The following is an 18,479-nucleotide window of genomic DNA, read 5'->3' as shown; positions in this document are numbered from 1 at the left end:
CCGGGCTTTTGGCAAAAGAAAATCCGGGGAGTGGTTTACGCCATCACCATCACACGCTATCTTTCAAGGGAGCCCCAATCAGCACTAAAAGTAAACTCCTCCCAAACCCGCCCACCGACACGGATGATCCCCCATAAGCATGAGGGTGAACCATGTTTCACCCCCCCCCCCCCCCCGCCCGCCCCCCCCAACTGCAATACTGGGGCAACTCTCCCCTCTCTTCACCCCACCACCGCAATCTTGGCGGCACTCTTCCCTCTCTCCCCACTGTCACTACAGTCTCAGGAACACTCTCCCCCTCACAGCCCTCCCGACATAAAAAGGGGAACCCCTTCCATGGAGCCCGCCAGAGGGCCCATTCCGGCACTGTCCCGGAACAGGTTGGCACTGGCTCAGGTTGGCACTGGCACAGGTTGGCACTGTCAAGTTGGCAATGCCAACCTGAGATGGAGGCAGTGCCAACATGAGCCAGCCTGTCCCATTCCTGCCTCCTGAGGCTATACGTACCTTGACACACCCGGCAGGACCCCAAGCTTCATAAAATTGTTGTGAACCTCGCCGAGGTGACATTAATTTTTAAAAATACATTGATATATAATTGAACAGCTTTACACAGTACCTTCCAGGCCGAGTGATGCTCCTCCCTCTTCATCGGCATCATGACATTACGCTGGCGCAATTCACGCATGATGGCCACGGCAGGGTGCAGAGGCATCTGGAGGCCCTGGGGTTGAGGGCATAAGGCTGGGCAGTGAGAGGGAACACTGGCAGGACAAAAACCCTTCACCATTGGGGAAGTGGGGGCTTCTGCTTATGAATGGAGGGAGCAGACGCGCTTGCCGGTAAATGCGCAGGGGTGGGGGCAATATGGGAGAATGCCACCCAATATTTCAATGGTATGGAGGGAGTTTGGGGGGGGGGGGGGGGGGCTGAGATTTGTGGGGAGGGGGAAGGGACCTCCATGATCCTGAGGGAGAGCGGGAACGGACTGGAGGGAGTTTTGCTTTCTCTGTGAAGATGACGCCCTGATCTCTGTGTAGTTGGGCTTGGCCCACCTGAGTGACAGCGTAAAACACACCCACTGATTCCTTTCTAATGAAGTGTCAGAAGCCCTGGACAAAAAGATCTGGTCAGAGGATCTTGACAGAGATGCCGGTTTTCAGACAAAACCTGACATTTGGGATTTTTATTGGAAAACCTCACCCCACATGTTTCATGTTATCCCCTTCATACAGGTCAGAGAACACTGAAGCATTCTCATTCTCTCTCTTTCTCCCTCTCTCTCCCTCTTCCATCATGATTGACTCTTCTTCCTGCTCAGACTTTCTTCCACAAGTGATTCCTGTACTTGCTGCAGCCAGAACGCACACCCCTTTAAGTGGTGCAGTCTAGATTTAAGTAGTGCGCAGGACAGCATTACGTGGTTCCAGCCTTGCATCAACTTGGGCTCTGTGCAGCTACTGAACAATGCATTTCACGCTGACTGCCACATCAACCTTGTAAAGTAACAGACAGCATAGAGCTGTCAGAAGCAATGGGCATGGGATAATTGTGCATCATGAGCCCCACACCATTTTTGGAGGTCGACCAATTCAATGCCTGCTGTCTTTTAATTGAGACATGAAACCAAACCTTCTCTCTGAGGTAGACGTAATTATTCCACGGTACCAAATTCAAACAGGAGGGTGTACCCCATGTATCCCTAAACCAAAATTCACAGAACAGATTATGTGGTCGATGTCTCATTGCTGTTTCCTATATTACAACAGTTATTGGGCGGAATTCTCCGATCCCCCATTTGCGTGTTTATCGGCAGTGCCGCTTGCTGGCGGTGGGATTCCAACTTCCCGCCGCTTGTCAATGGGATTTCCCGTTGAAGCCACCTCAGACCATCAGGAACCCCGCAGGTGGGCATGCGTTGCCAGCGGGAAAATAGAACCCCAGCGGCTGGAGAATTCCGGCCACTGTCCTTCAAACATTGGCTTGAAAGCACGTCGGAATGTCCTGCAGTCCTGGAATGCATTATATTAATGCAAGTTATTCATTTCATTTCTATCTATCTGAAATACCTTTGTCCAAAACACGTGTTATTTTCTCAACATTTAAGTCGTCCTTATTTTACACCTCATTTTGTTACACAATTTCAAAAAGATCTGTCCCCTTTTCCACCATGACTCTTGCGCTCCCAGGAATGGGCAGAGTGAAAATAAATAAAGCATCAGGAACAGATTAGCCAGATTTTAAGTTGACATCTGCCAGCCCTTTCCTGCAAGGTTATTGACACCCTTTCAGAAGGCCCACGTTGGCTGCATTATTTACTTGTGTTGAAAAATAATGAAGGGGTGAAGGTTAGTCGCCATTGTAACATGAATGGCACAACTTTAGTTAGGACATGGAGTGATATTGTCTCCGCTATTTTTGTGCCTAATTCTAAACCTGTTATCAATGCATTTATTTGCAGTGAATTAACGGCTGTGTTAAAGTAGTTCAAAAAGGAATTTCATAGACTTGATAAACAGTGGACTGCCAAAGGAATACTTCCTCCAATTGGAGTATGATTTCCATGGGATATGGAACTGGTCTAAATTAAAGTAGACTATGTCAATGAGTTAATCATTTTCAGTTTTGCTTTTGAACTTTAACAAAGTAAAGGACCACGCTGATCCACTTCTGTCACAATACAATGATCAGAAACTCCTAAAAACTATTTTACATTCATTGACAGATAATATGCACATCTTGCGATCGTCTTTATACCTGATCCAAAGCATAAAATAGACATTGTCTCCAGCCATATCTTCCTCAATCTCTTTACAAAATCTGCATCATGCATAAGAATTGATAGAAATGCATTGAAATGAAATAATATTTATTCATCTACAAGCAACAGCATTTCATTTTGGCAAATAAAATTCACCAAATAACTGAAGCCTGAAGTAATCTATTAAGCATTAAAACATCTGAAGACTGAGTTAGTATTTTCATAAAATGGGTTCTTGCTGCTGCTGTGCAAGTGGCTTACTGATGAGATCTTGAGATGTTCATGTTGAAATAGGAACCCTTTAGTGGTTGGATTTAACTATTTACTGTTCCAAGGTACAGTCATGCATGGTGCTATTCCACCATGCTGGTCGGCTATTTCTCGGCATCTTATTTATTTTATTTATTTTTTGATTTAGAGGACCCAATTCATTTTTTCCAATTAAAGGGCAATTTAGTGTGGCCAATCCACCTACCCTGCATATCTTTGGGTTGTGGGGGCGAAACTCACGCAAACACGGGGAGAATGTGCAAACTCCACATGGACAGTGACCCAGAGCCGGGGACGAACCTGGGACTTCGGCGACGTGAGGCAGCAGGGCTAACCCACTGCGCCACCATGCTGCCCTCTGAGAGCACCGTGCGTGGTGCCACTCTCCAGTCCCATGTTAACTCTTGCTCTGCCAAACACCTTTACATGATAATGCATGCAGACACGTGTCACCACAAATATCCCTGGTAATAGCGCGTTGTAAATGAATAGTTCATTCTGATGAATATTGATGACAATATTGGGGGAAATGTATTTTTTTTAAATCAGAACTGAGCTCAATCTGAGGCAATGTACACACACATATACCGAAATAATACAATCACACTGGGTAATGACTCTTCCGATTTGGTTTCCTTACACTGCAGGGTTGAATGAACATTCCTTGCAAATTCTGCTGCTAATGTTACCTATGATTGCTATCTAACAAAAACGCTTGAAAACCCAACAGAAATAGGAAAAATAATGTTTCAGTTTATTTATTTTCTTAAGGTTTAATGTCTTCAAGTTGAGTAAGTTTTGGAATGAGAATGCGAAAATGTCTTCAGTGTTCTCAATGGAAGGCAGTTAAGGAATGACTAATACTTCCTCAACACATTCTAATGCTCAAAGGGACAGCAATGAGGATTCAAAAATTGGCCTCAGTGCATTTTTGTCTGGAAGAGGAGCAAAACCAAACACTCTTCTCCCACCTCCTGATCACTCCCAGATGGCCCTGTTGGAAAGTACATCAGCAGAGTAGGATTATGCTCAACTGTGATGCCATATCATATCCTCTTTTGATCTAACATTCAGTATTGGCTTACAAAAAAATAAACCGTGTGAGGAATTGTAGGGCTGTCATAAGGAAAGGAAGAACAAGGGGAAAAATTGTGAGGAGGGACTGCACACAATTCCCCATTTGGGATTGTGTGATGTTACATAGATTACCAAAACATGGACTGGCAATGAACTGTGTACCTGCAACATCTGTTAAACCAATGACACCACTTCAGGGAAATAAGAATAGGAATGGACCATCTGCTTCACTATTCAACAAGATCATGGCCGAACTTTTACACCAGTTCCATTTGCCCACCCACCCTCATCCTATATCCATCAATTCTTTCAGAGCTCAAAAATCTATCAACCTCAGTCCTGAATGTACTAACTAGACTGGGTATCCATGGACATCTGGAGAAGGGAATTCCAAAGATTCCTCAAAGTGAAGAAATTTCTCCTCACCTCAGCCCTAAATAGTTGATCCCTTAACCTGATTCTTTGACCCCTAGTGCTGGATTCCCGAGTCAGGAAACAGTCCCTTTAACCCTGCCAAGCCTTCTCATTTAAGTACGATAAACCAAAACCATTCACCAAAACCTTGGAGTATAGGCTCATTCTATCCAGTCTTCCTTCATAGTACAGCTCTATCATTCCAAGAATGTCAAGTAAAGCTTGGTTGCATCTCTTTTTTTATTATAAATTTAGAGTACCCAATTCATTTTGTCCAATTAAGGGGCAATTTTAGTGTGGCCAATCCACCTTCCCTGCACATCTTTGGGTTGTGGGGGAGAAAACCACACAAACACGTGGAGAATGTGCAAACTCCACACGGTCAGTGACCCAGAACTGGGATTGAACCTCTGACCTCGGCGCCGTGAGGCAGCAGTGCAAACCACTATGTGCTGACCTGGTTGCATCTATTCTAAGATTTCCCACCATTTTCAGTCTATTTGCTGGGCTTTCTACTGAGGCAGGTACAAATTATTTGCTTAGCATCTCTGCCGTTTCCTAATTTCCTGTTATTTTATTTCTGTTTCTGACTCTGAGAGACCCTCTTTATTTTTGCTGATCTCTGCCATTTTACATTCTTGCAAAATCTTTTACAATATTATATTTCTTGTTAGTTTATTCTCATTATGGTTTCTTCCTCTTGATCATTTTATTGGCCAGTGTTTCTTGATTTTTACAACTCTCCCAAAACTTAGGTTTGCTACTATTCTTTTTGAAAACATTGTAATCCTCTTCTTCTAATTTAATACAACCATTAACTTCTCTAGTTAGCCACAGTTGTGCCAGGCTGGATAGCTGGTTCGTGACGTGGAGCGACGCCAACAGCCTGGGTTTAATTCCTGTACCGGCTGAGGTTATTCATGAAGGCCCTGCCTTCTCAACCTTGCCCCTCACCTGAGGTGTGCTGATCATCTGTTTAAATCACCACCAGTTCGCTCTCATAGGGGAGAGCAGCATATGGTCGTCTGGGACTGTGGCAACATTTACATTTACTACTTTTCCAAAGGAGTTTTTAATTCCTCAAGGAATTCTACATTCATACATTCAGAGAATTTACAGTGCAGAAGGAGGCCATTCGGCCCATTGAGTCTGCACCGGCTCTTGGAAAGAGCCCCCTACCCAACCGCACACCTCCACCCTATCCCCATATCCCAGCAACCCCACCCAACACGAAGGGTAATTTTGGACACTAAGGGCAATTTAGCATGGCCAATCCACCTAGTCTGCACATCTTTGGACTGTGGAAGGAAACCGGAGCCCTCGGAGGAAACCCACGCACACACGGGGAGAACGTGCAGACTCCGCACAGGCAGTGACCCAAGCTGGGAATCGAACCTGGGACCCTGGAGCTGTGAAGCAATTGTGCTTATCACTATGCTACCGTACTAGGTATTATTTCTTTAAACTTTTGCCATTGTCTTAATGTTTTAATTTGATTTCTCAATCCAACGCACCTAACTCACCTCTTGGCTTTGTTTATATTTAAGATTCTCATTTCATACATAACCACATTACTCCTGAATTTAATTTATTTTGCTACTATATTATGATCACTCTTCCCCAGAGCATCCCTTACTGTAAGATTATGAATTAACCCTGCCACATTGCAGAGCACTGGGTCTAAAATAGCCTGTTCCCTAATTGTTTCCTCAATATAGAGGTTATAAGACTATGAGACATAGGAGCAGAATTACACCACTCAGCCCATCAAGTCTGCTCCGTCATTCAATCATGGCTGATATTTTTCTCATCCTCAATCTCCTGCCTTCTTCCATTCCATTAACCCATCCTCCAATCTATTTTTGCCAATTCGATTCGCCCAGTCTGTATGGAGACTAAAGGCTCCCAGGATTATAGCCGGACCTTTGTTATGTTCTCTTCTGGTTTACTGATTCATACTCTGTCCAGCACAATAGCCGCTGATAGGGGCCTGGGACACTATGTCCACCAGTGGTTTCTACCCTTAGCTCCACCCATATTGATTCTACATCCTGATTAACTGGGCTAATCTCACGATGGCTTTTATTTCATATTTCATTTTCACGGTTACCCCACTGACTTTTCCAACTTGTCTTATCTTTTCTAAAAGTCAAGAATCCTGGAATATTTAGTCTTTGGCTTAAAATATTTAGACTTTGATCACCGTGCCTCATCTCAGTAATGACTATAAGTTCAAAGTAATTTGTGCCATTAATTCATTCAACTTGTTTCAAATGCTTCTTGCATTCTTATATTCTTATATAGCACCTTTAATTTTAACTTATTGGGCTGGATTCTCTGATCCTGCGGCTATGTCCGGTGGGGGGCGTCTCGCAGCCAAGCAGCGCCCCACTTTACCTGCGATTACGGCCGGAGAATGGCCGGGGCTGTGACTACGCATGCGCACTGCAGTGGCCGCGCTGTGCAACGTGGCGCCGGCGTCACACGGATCCGGCCAGGCCCCTCCCCCCTGTAACCAGCCTCACCACTCCCCCCCCCCCCCCCCCGCCCAGTCTCCTCAGCCCCCGCCGAAGACCTCCCCCCCACCCCCGCCAGTGGAACGGCTCCTCCCCCCAACTGTGGCGGCGATGGACATAGTCCGCAGTTGCCACGCGAGGTTCCCGAACGGTGTAAGCACACACGAGCGATGCCATCGGAGACTCGGCCCATCGGGGCGGAGCATCGGGGAGGCCCTCAGGCGACGTGCTGAGGCCATTCACATGGCGTGCAGCGTACTCCCTGAGTATGCCATTTTTGAGAGGGCGGAGCATCACAAAAATGGCGTCGCCCCCAGTTCCAGCGGAAACATGGATTCCCCAGCCAATCGCCGAACACGATTTTGACGTCTGTGATTGGAGAATCCAGCCCATTATGTTTCCCTGAGCCTTAGCCACTAATGTCCTCTGTATCCTTCCAGACAAAATCTGCTGGATTCCACGAAAATCTCTACTCCACAGACTTAACCTTTCTCTACTGCATGGCATATTTGCCCGTACCTGAACCCACCTTCCCTCTTAATTAAAGTCTTCTCACACACTGGCTATTCAATCCCCCTTGGCCCCAACACAGCTTAAGTGGGGCATGTCCCAACAGGTCAGCCCCTTCTTTCCGCAGTACCTGTACCAATTTCCCATGAACTGAGAACCATTCCCCCTACACCAGTCTATTAGCCCCTTATTTAAATCTCCAATCGGTTTATCTCCATTTTGGTTTGCATATGGCTCGCATAGTCAGCCAGAGATTATTGGGTGGGATCTCCGTCGGCCGACGTCAAAATCGAGAAACGTGGTTGGGCGGAGAATCGTTTCCAATGCCTGATTCGTGGCAGGAGACAATTTGATGCCATATTGTTATTCTCCATCGCCCTCAACAGTGGCGCTAATGCATTCTGGAATGCAGGTACAGTAAATTTTGCATACCATTAGTGGGCCTGACCCCACTATTCTCCGGGGCCACCGCGATTATCCGCCTCCGATGGCCAAATTCCCAACAGCGCGGTACACTTGTGCTTTTAAAAATTGTGAAACCGGCGTTGCGACTGATGAGGGAGAGAGAAGAGGTAGGACACAGAGCAGCGCGAACGTGGGCTGCTGAGCCGGACACTGGCTGGGGTGGGCAAGGGGAGCTCTGCCATTAGGGGGTGGGGGTGAGAGGAGAAATGGGCCGAGTGGCCCCCACCGAACTGGGGCAGTGTCCAGGCACGGAGCACCATTGCTGCGGCCTGAAAGGCAGCGATCACCCAACTTGGTTCTGTAGAGTAACACCACCCCCACAGCCCAGTTTGCATCCCCACACCCCACGCTCCGCAGCACACCCCATCTCCAACCGGCCGCCACCCGCCAGGGCTGCATCATGCATCCCACTGAAGGGCAACGTCCACTAGAGCCTCTACGGGGCACTGGGTGTGGCTGCGGAATATGCCATTGTCAAGGGTAGTGCAAGCCCACAATGCCCCTGGCAACAGGGGTTGGCACCAGGGCCAGAGGGCCCCATGGTCCCGGGCACCAATGGGGCCAGGGGTGTGGAGATGGGGGCGGGCATGTGGGGGCAGAGCCCGCAGTGCCAACCAGGGGTGGGGATATGGGGGGGGGACGGGCATGTGCCAACCGGGGCCAGAGTGTACCCGTCAGACCTGGTTGGGCATGGGTGTATGCACCATGTTAACATGTCGGCCTTTAACACACTGCATACAATGGATATTGGAACTCAATCAGCAATGGTGGCCTTCCTGCTGTTCGCCACAGCCCTGTGAGATGCCATGCGACTGTAGTATGAGCTTGCGCTGCTCGAGGAGGGGGAAGCTGCAGCAGAGGAGCGTGCAGCAGCGGAATCTGCCCCAGACAGGCAGCCGCCAAGCTGGAAAGCCAGCTGCCCAACAAGCTGAGGAGGAGGAGCCGCATGAGGCCTTGTGTGTTATCGCAGCGCCTGTCATTCGAGAACCTGCCGGACTGGTCATGCCGTCGAAAACTCCGGCTGAGCAGGGGGACAGTGCGACATAACTGCCAGTTCATGGCGCTCCTGGCACTGCGAGGGGATGGAGGGAGGACCCGCTCCCTGTGAGGCTGTCGCCCTGAACATTTACCCAAAGGGGTCTTTCCAGGCTCCCAGTGGGGACGTGTCCGGGATCTCACAGACCCGGTGCACAGGTGCATCCCCGCCGTCGCAGAGGCCCTATATATCCAGTCGGTACAATACATCCACTTCAACGTGGACCGAGCCCACCAGGATGCACGGGCAATGGGGTTCGCCACCATCACCGACATGCCCTGGGTCAAGGGGGTGATCGACAGGATACATGTCCCCCTACGAGCACCTGCAGATGAGAGGCCGCTCTTCACTAACCCAAAGGGGTTCTACTCGATGATCATGCAGCTGATAGGTGACCATCAGATGTGCATCATGCACATCTGCGCCCAATACCCAGGTAGTGTGCATGACACCTTCATCCTAGCACATCTGACGATTCCTGACATGTTCGAGACACTACTCCGGCTGGGGACTGGCTCCTGGACGAGAGGGATTAACCTCTGCGGTCGTAGCTGATGACGCCTATCTCAAGGCCACAGACCAATGTGGAGACCTGCTACAACAACGCTCATGTAACGGCCAAGGGTGTGATCGAGCTGGGTGCTTCGGCCTCCTGAAGATTAGGTTCAGGTGCCTGGACCACTCTGGAAGGGCCCTCCAGTATGATGTTGAGAGGGTCATGGCCGCCTGCTGCGTCCTCCACAATATCGCACAGCAGAGGGGTGACGTGCTGGAAGAGGAGGAGGAGGATGAACACCAGGCCTCGTCCAACAAGGAGAAAGCGGGGGAGGGCGAGGGTGGACAGGACATCGGGCCCAGCAAGCAAAGGAGGCCACATGACGTATGCGCCAGGGCCAAGGTGCACGGAACGCTCTGATCGGCTCCAGATCCACCGAATATGCGAGGGGGGGGGTGGAGGAACCTGGCCAAGGGCACGGACGCCACACCGCACCCCCACACTGCCGGCCACCACCCCGTCTGTGATACATACCTGCCGCACTACAGGGAGTGGGCCCTATAACTCCAGGTCTAGTCCATGGGATGGAGGATGATGGCAACCCGCTCTGCGATAAGCTCTGGTTCTCTGCATCGTTTGACAATGTCCAACTCCTGTCCACGGTAGCTCTTTCCACCGTTCACCTGGGTGATCCCTACATGGGACCTGGCCATTCCATCACACGGTCCCATCGGATCCCTGGGGTGACAGTGGTGGGATGATCGGGTAGAGGATGGGGAGCCCAGCCCACCCAAACATCCGCACATTCCCCTCCCTCCGCACATCCTCTCTGGTCAGCCCAGACTATCCCATTCCTCACACCTCTCTGACAGAGCACCGAGGCAGGTTGTAACATTGGTCACAGGTGTTTAATATGCAGAACTATTTACAGATACATGCCCTGGCCCCTAAAATTAAACTTGACCCTGCACCCATACCAACCTAACTAGTGTCGAACTTTCTGACCTTAGGGGCCCTAATGGTGCATCCAGTTGGATCCTCCTATGGTACATCAGGAGTGGAGGCTGCCTGCTGTGATTCCCGCCCTGCAACCTGGGTCCCCATTGGCGGCCGTCTTCTCGGATGGGTCAAGCTGTTGCTCAGATGTCCCTGGTGGTGTGGTGCCATCTGTTCTGCCAACTGCCCACCAAATGTGCCAGCGACTGGATGGGGAGAGTCCATGGTGCTGCAATGTTCCAGCACCTCCCCTGCGGGAGTCACCGGCATGGGCCCTACCACCTCCTCCTCGCTCGGGGTCCCCATTGGCCCCAGGCTACTCGATCGGATGGAGGTGCAAGCAGAGCTATCCCCTGATGCTCCCCCACCACTTAGCACTGCCAGCCCTGGAGGCCCACTCTGGCCTCGACGAGGGTCTGCATGCTGGCAGCCATGGAACACAGGGTGGTGTGAGGGGAGTGTTGTGGGGGGAGTTGACACACGTGTCACAGGCAATCGCAAATAAGCGGGATCTCACTTCCTCACGCACAGCCGATCTCCACCCCAGCAACCTCCCTTTCCCCTTTCCTGTGGGCCAGCGAGCACATGAAAGGCTCTTTGCTCAGCCACAGTGGGAGGCGGGGGGCTGCAGGTCCGGCGGTTCTCCTCCTGTTTTCGCCCACTACCGGCGGTTATAGGCAGCCTTCTCCTGAGCGAGGGGGGGTGGTTACAGAAAACATCAGTGTTAGACGGTCCAGCGCATGCAGCCCAGGGGGTGGCCTCTGGCCAGGGCACCTGGACATGACGGCCAGTATGGGATGGGTGCCGACATGTGGTACAGGGTGGGGGCTTGGCACCCTTCGAGTGGGGAGGGGGATAGGGTTACGGGTGTATGGAGTGGGGGTTCGTGCCAGGGGCACAGTGTTGCCTACTCACCCTGACCGCCCTGAGGGGTTTCTACAGCACTGCTGGCTGGTCCAGACGGTGGTGCTGGTGACGCTCACTGCCCCTGCACCCAGGCATGGCGAATGGCGGTGGGTGACAACGTCCTTCGTAGGCCGGGGTACAAGGAGGCTTGTCTCTCCTCCACGCATCCGGCAGCGTCTCCAGTTTGACGTTCCTAAATCGTGGGGCTGCTCTCCTTGCTGCCATCTTGTTGGCTGGGACGGTGTGTGTGGGGAGTGTCATGTGTATATGTGGCTGCAACCTGTCAGCCCACACCATTTCTCATTGGAATAGGTTGTGTTCCACGTAGTGCCTGTGCTAGCCCCTCAACAGTCACTGAATCAGTCCTGATGCGGCGCCAGTTTTGCTGTCATGGAACTCGACGAATCCTGCACTGTCGTCAACACTTAGTCTCAGGAACGGAGAATTCAGCCCTATTTTCTTTTAAGGTTCTGCTTTTCAGTTTGTAGCCAATCTCTTAAACATTCTTCAGTCAAATCGTACTCTCAGTTCCACTTATGCCATTGGTTCCTTCGCTCCTATGTGGACCACAATACCGCAACAACAATGAAGAGTGCAGGAGAGCATGCCAGGAGCAACATCGGGTATACCAAAAAATGAGGTGTCGACCTAGTGAAGCTACAACACAGGACTAATAGCAGAAACAGCAAGCAATAGACAGAGCTAAGCGATTCCACAAACACATCAGATCTAAGCTCTGCAGACCAGCCGTGAATGGTGGTAGACAATTAAATAACTCACTGGAGGAGGAAGCTCCACAAATATCCCCATCTTCAATGATGGGGGAGCCCAGCACACATGTGCAAAAGACAAGGCTGAAGCATTCGCAACGATCTTCAGCCAGCAGTGCTGTGGAGACGATCCATCTCGGTCTCCTCTGGAGGTCCCAAGCATCACAGATGTCAGTCTTCAGCCAATTTGATTCACTCCATGTGATACCAAGAAACAGCTGAAGGTACCGGATACTGCAAAGGCTATGGGTCCTGACAATATTCCGGCATTTGTACTGAAGACTTGTACTCTAGAACTTGCCACACCCTAGCCAAGCTCTTCCAGTATAGCTACAACACGGGGTATCTACCCAGCAATGCGGGAAATTGCCCAGGTGTGTCCTGTGCACAAGGAACAGGACAAATCTAACCCAGCCAATTACCGCCCTATCAGTCTACTCTCCATTATCAGCAAAGTGATGGAAGGAGTCATCACCAGTGCTATCAAGTGGTACTTACTCAGCAATAACCTGCTCACGGATGCTCAGTTTGGGTTCTGCCAGGGCCATTCAGATCCTGACCTCATTACAGCCTTGGCTCAAACATGGACAAAAGAGCTGAATGCCAGAGATGAGGTAAGAGTGACTGCCCTTGACATCAAGGCAGCATTTGACTGCGTATGGCATCAAGGAGCTAAACTGGAGTCAATAAGAATCAGGGGACAAGCTCTTCACAGGTTGGAGTCATACCTGGCACAAAGGAAGATGGTTGTGGTGGTTGGAGGTCAATATCCAGGCTTGTGCTGACAAGTGGCAAGTTACATTCATGCCACACAAGTGCCAGGCAATGACCATCTGCTACAAGGGATGATCTAACCATCGCCCCTTGTCGTTCAATAGCATTACTCCCCTTATTCAATAGAATTCCTAGCCTTTGACTTGCCCTGGTAGCCACAGTAGTAATATGGCTCATCCAGTTCAATTTCTGATCAATGATAACTCCCAGGATGTTGATGGTAGGGGATTCAGCGATAGTATAGCTACAACACGGGGTATCTACCCAGCAATGCGGGAAATTGCCCAGGTGGGAATTCTAAGAAGAGTGACTCACCTCCTGAACCCTCAAAGCTTGTCCACCATCTACAAGGCACAAGTCAGGAGTAGAATGGAATACTCTCCACTTGCCTGGATGAGTGCAGATCCAACAACACTCAAGAAGCTCTAAACCATCCAGGACAAAGCAGCCCACTTAACTGGTCTCCCTTCCACAAACATTCAAACCCTCCACCACCGAGGAACAATGGCAGCCATATGGACCATCTACAATAAGCACTGCAGTAACTCCCCAAAGTTCCTTAGACAGCACCATCCAAAGCCACGACCACTACCATCGAGAAGGACAAGAGCAGCAGATACCTGGGTACCCCACCACCTGGACGTTCCCCTACAAGGCACTCACCATCTTGACTTGCAAATAGATCTCCATTCCTTTGAATTATTTATTATTGTCTCATTTATTAATATGCAGTGAAAAGTATTGGGCGGGATTCTCTGATCCTGAGGCTAAGTGTTGACGCCGTTGTAAATGCCGTCGCGTTTCCCGACAACATCAACATGGCCTCAGGAGCAGCAATTCTGACCCCTACAGGGGGCCAGCACGGCACTGGAGGGGCCCACGCCGCTCCAGCTGCCGATCCCCAGCGTGATCGGGACCCAGCTTTTTTTGCGTGGCCGCTCGGCCCATCCTGGGCCGAGAATCGCCAGGGGGCCCCGTAGAACGGCCCCCGAACAGCGGCAATGGCGCTGATTCTCCGCTCTCAGAGAATCGGCGTTGGGGCGGCGTGCCGCGATTCGCACCCATCCTGTGATTCTCCGGCCCGGCCCCAGGGTGAAAGAATCCCACCCATTGTTTCTTGCATGCTGTACAGACAACTCATACCGTTCATACGGAAGGAAGGCGAGACTACAGAATGTAATGTTACAGTCATAACTAGGGTGTAGAGAAAAGATCAACTTAATACGAGGTACGTCCATTCAAAAGTCTGATGGCAGTAGGGAAGAAGCTGTTCTTGAGTCGGTTGATATGTGACCTCAAACTTTTGTATCTTTTTCCTGACGGAAAAAGGTGGAAGAGAGTATGTCCGGAGTGCGTGGGGTCCTTAATTATGCTGGTTGCCTTTCTGAGGCAGCAGGAATTATAGACAGAGTCAATGGATGGGAAGCTGGTTTGCATGATGGACTGGGCTACATTCGTGACCGTTTGTAGTTTCCTGCAGTCTTGGGCAGAGCAGGATCCATACCAAGCTGTGATACAACCAGAAAGAATGCTTTCAATGGTGCATCTGTAAACGTTGGTGAGAGTCGTAGCTGAGATGAGCTCAGTCTTATGAGAAAGTAGAGTCATTGGTGGGCTTTCTTAACTATAGTGTCGGCATGGGAGGACCAGGACAGGTCGTTGGTAATCTGGACACCTAAGAATTTGAAGCTCTCGAACCTTTCTACTTCTTTCCCATTGATGTAGACTGGGGCATGTTCTTCTCTACACTTCCCGAAGTCGATGACACTCTCCTTTGTTTTGTTCACATTGAGGGAGAGATTATTGTTGTTGCACCAGTTCACCAGATTGTCTATCTCATTCCTGTACTCTGTCTCGTCATTGTTTGAAATCCGACCCACTACTGTGGTGTCATCAGCAAATTTGAAACTCGAGTTGATGGGGAATTTGGCCACAGTCATAGGTGCATAAGGCGTATAGTAGGGGGCTGAGGACACAACTTTGTGGGGCACCGGTGTTGAGGATGATCGTGGAGGAGGTGTTGTTGCCTATCCTTACTAATTGTGGTCTGTGGGTTAGGAAGTTTAGAATCCAGACACGGAGGGAGGAGCCGAGGCCAAGGGCATGGAGTTTGGAGATGAGTTTTGTAGGAATCATAGTGTTGAAGGCTGAGCTGTAGTTAATAAATAGGAGTCTGACTGTTGGATGACTGTTCCTTGACTGTCACTAGCGCAAAATCCTGGAACTCCCTTCCTAACAGCACAGTAGGTGTACCTTCACCTCTGGGACTGCAGCGGTTCAAAAGACAACTCACCACCACCTCCCGAAGGTGTAGACTGTACATATTCAGTTAGCCTCCACAAACCCCCACATGCTACATATACAGCATATCATCTGCACTTCTATCTTTATCTAACCTTGTGTTATATATTTAATTAACCAGTGTTTATATTATTAATTCACTAATTTATTTGTAGTTTGTTTAAAATAATCAATTTAACTAGTTTAAATTATTAATTTCATAAAGTATTATCTGTAAATTCCTAGTTAACACCATTTAAACGTATTTAGAACAGGCTGAAGATAATTACTTCCAAGGTCTTTATTTTTACAAGCCATTTGCACCCAGTACTAAAACACTGGTTAAACAGTAAAATATTTACTGCACCAAGCTCAATTAATGTTACAGTCTGTAGCTATCCTCTGCTTTCCACTTGTGGCATTGAACAATATCTCCTTTTATTTGTTCCAAAGGCACTGTGGCTACATCAAAGCTAAACAAGACCCAGACGAAGAAAAATTGCAGTTCCATCATGGTCAAGGTAAGATTAAAATGGAAAGTTTAAAATGAGGGGGTAAATTCTCCGCGTCCACAGACGTGAGTTTCTCGGCAACGTGCCATTGCTGGCGACCGGATTCTCCATTCCTGCTGCTGGCCAGTGGGATTTCCAATTGTGGGCACCCACGCCACCGGAAAACCTTTGGGAGGGGGTGCACAGCCGGCAGAACAGAAAATCCCGCCAATGGAGAATTCACCCTGAGGTCACACGTTCAGATTACAATAGGTGGAAATTAACTAATTGAAGTCCATTGGAAGAAGCATCGGGTATACATCATGGGTATCATACAAGGCTACGGACCAAGTGCTGGGAAATGGAATTAGAATAGATAGTTGCTTGATGGCCAGCACAGACACGATGGGCCGAAAGGCCTTTTTGTGTTTTAAAACTCTATTGACTCTAAATATTCTGCAGGGAGTAAATCCAGCTGTTATTGATACGCCTCATTATAGGTGGGATTCTCCGGCCCACCTCGCCGGAATCGCGCCCGGCGCGGGGACGGAGAACAGCCATTTCCGGCGTGATGGCGCTTCTGCGATTCTCCGCGGAACAGTAAGGTGCGTGCAGGCAACGCAGCGCAGGTCAGGGGCCATTTAAAGTGGTCTCCGCGGCAAATTCTCTGCGCTCGACGGGCCAAATGGCCACCGAGTCCCGCCGGTGTGGTTCACATGTGGTCCCACCCGGCGGAACTTCAGCGTTCTGGCTGCGGGGGCCGTCCTAGTGGGGCGGCGGGGGTATCCAACTCCGGGGGGGGCCTCCAAGGTGGCCAGGACCGCGATCAGGGGCTCCCGATCAACGGGTGCGCTCATTCTGGGGGGGGGGGGGGGGGGGCTCTGTTCCTCCGCACCAGGCCCCTGTAAGGCTCTGCCATGTTGCGTGGGGTTGGTGTGAAGACGGCCACCGCGCGGACCCGCGGCCGGCCGCTGTGTACATGCTCGGCTGCGCAATCATTGCTGCAGGGCCCCGCTGGCAGCCGAAGTTGCGGGACGCATGCCGGGACTCTGCTAGCCCCCTTGAAAATGGAAAATCACCCCGAACCTTCGAGGAAAAAGTCCGGAGCGATTCTCATCAGTTTTCCGGTGGGCATGGTGACTTAGTTCATAGAAGAGAGAGTCCCGCCCTATGTATTACAATGGTCTGTAATTGTTGACATGAACAATTTGCCCAGTTTGACATATACAGCAGAAGGATAGAAAGAAGAATGGACCTGTCTTCCATTTGTATTCCCCTGCTCTCTTATGATAGCAAGTGAGCAGAATTAACCTATTTTTTATAGTAGGAAGGGACTTCAGATCTATTTGATATGTATCATTTCAGTGCCAATCAGGATATTATGAATACATAATTTGGATCATTAGTTAGATCCTTTTGGGCAATTTTATATACCATGTTGATAAAAGCCTCCACATTAATGAATAAAGTTGTTTAATTTGAATGATAGACTCAGATTCAGAAACATGCCTTTTGATCCCTGCGATTTGACAAGACTTCTTGCGTGCATATATTTTACTCGCTGAATATCCGATGAGAAGAGATCTCATTATACGCAGTACAACTGTAACTTCACAGGCTGTTTTTTGCCTTTTTGCCTAGTCCGGTTGCCTGGGAGTAGAACCTACGTTCACCCTCACACCTACGAAGACCCCAATCAAGCTGTTCGGGACTTTGCAAAGGAAATTGATGCATCCTGCATTCGGATTGAAAGAGTTATCGGGGCTGGTAAGTCGGATGGTGATGCGCGATCAATTGCACAAAGACGAGAGTTGAATACAACTGAGGCTTTATTTCACTAAGATGTGTGGCCTCCTACAGCAGCTGGCGAAATAGCTGCTGTATGGGGTGCACACATATTTATACTCTGCCTATTGGGCAGAGCCAGCAGGCAGGGACTGTAGTACAGGGCCTTACTATACATACCCTAATATATACAGCAGTGGTTACTACCACATTCACCCCCTGTCAAAATTGAGTCCGGCGGGGGTGGTGGAGAACTATATACAGCGCAAGTTTAATATACAGAGAAAAATATTTTGAGTCAAGAACCAATTACAGGTTGAGCCGGTCCGGAGCCTTGATCTGACGTTGGGAGCGACGCAGTGGTGGCGCCGATTCTGGCGTCAGTCGGGTTCTTGGTGACTCCGGGAACGTGCCAAGATCCCCTTCATCCTCGGGCGTGGGCAGGGAGAGGATGGATGGTCCTGGGGGGATGCTGCTGGGTGCGCCAGGGGAGGGGAGGGTGGCGCCGGGCTGGGGGGGGGGGCTGTGTGTGTGTGGAATCTGCTTGTGCCAGGTCACTGAGAGAGACAGTATCTTGGCGGACGTCGGGGTACGCTACGTAGGCATACTGGGGGTTGGCATGGAGTAACTGCACCCTTTCCACCAACGGGTCCGCTTTGCGGAGTCGTACGTGCTTACAGAGGAGTACGGGTGTTGGAGCTGCGAGCAAAGTCGGGAGCGACTTCCTGGGGAAGGCAAAGAGACGTTCATGGGGTGTGTCGTTGGTCGCAGTGCATAGGAGCAACCGAATGAAGTGCAGTGCATCGGGGAAGACCTCCTGCCAGCGGGAGGCCGGGAGATTTCTGGACCATAGGGCCAGCTGGACGGCGCTCCAGACCGTCCCGTTCTCCCTCTCCACCTGTCCGTTTTCCCGGGGGTTATAGCTGGTCGTC

At 49.9% G+C, this 18,479-nt stretch overlaps 1 protein-coding gene across 3 annotated transcripts in view; it reads left to right on the top strand.

Moving 5' to 3' along the window:
- Positions 1 to 18,479, top strand: part of epha4b (eph receptor A4b) — a 480,535-nt gene that overhangs the window by 387,347 nt on the left and 74,709 nt on the right. For all 3 annotated transcript variants that reach the window (XM_038815297.1, XM_038815298.1, XM_038815299.1), the window contains 2 exons: positions 15,725 to 15,792; positions 17,404 to 17,529. In XM_038815297.1, coding sequence (XP_038671225.1) covers positions 15,725 to 15,792; positions 17,404 to 17,529 — 194 coding nt within the window. The remainder of the gene's footprint in view (positions 1 to 15,724; positions 15,793 to 17,403; positions 17,530 to 18,479) is intronic.

The sequence above is a fragment of the Scyliorhinus canicula genome, chromosome 13, assembly GCF_902713615.1.
Source record: "Scyliorhinus canicula chromosome 13, sScyCan1.1, whole genome shotgun sequence".
Lineage (NCBI taxonomy): Eukaryota > Metazoa > Chordata > Chondrichthyes > Carcharhiniformes > Scyliorhinidae > Scyliorhinus > Scyliorhinus canicula.
This window is presented reverse-complemented; position numbering and strand designations above follow the sequence as displayed.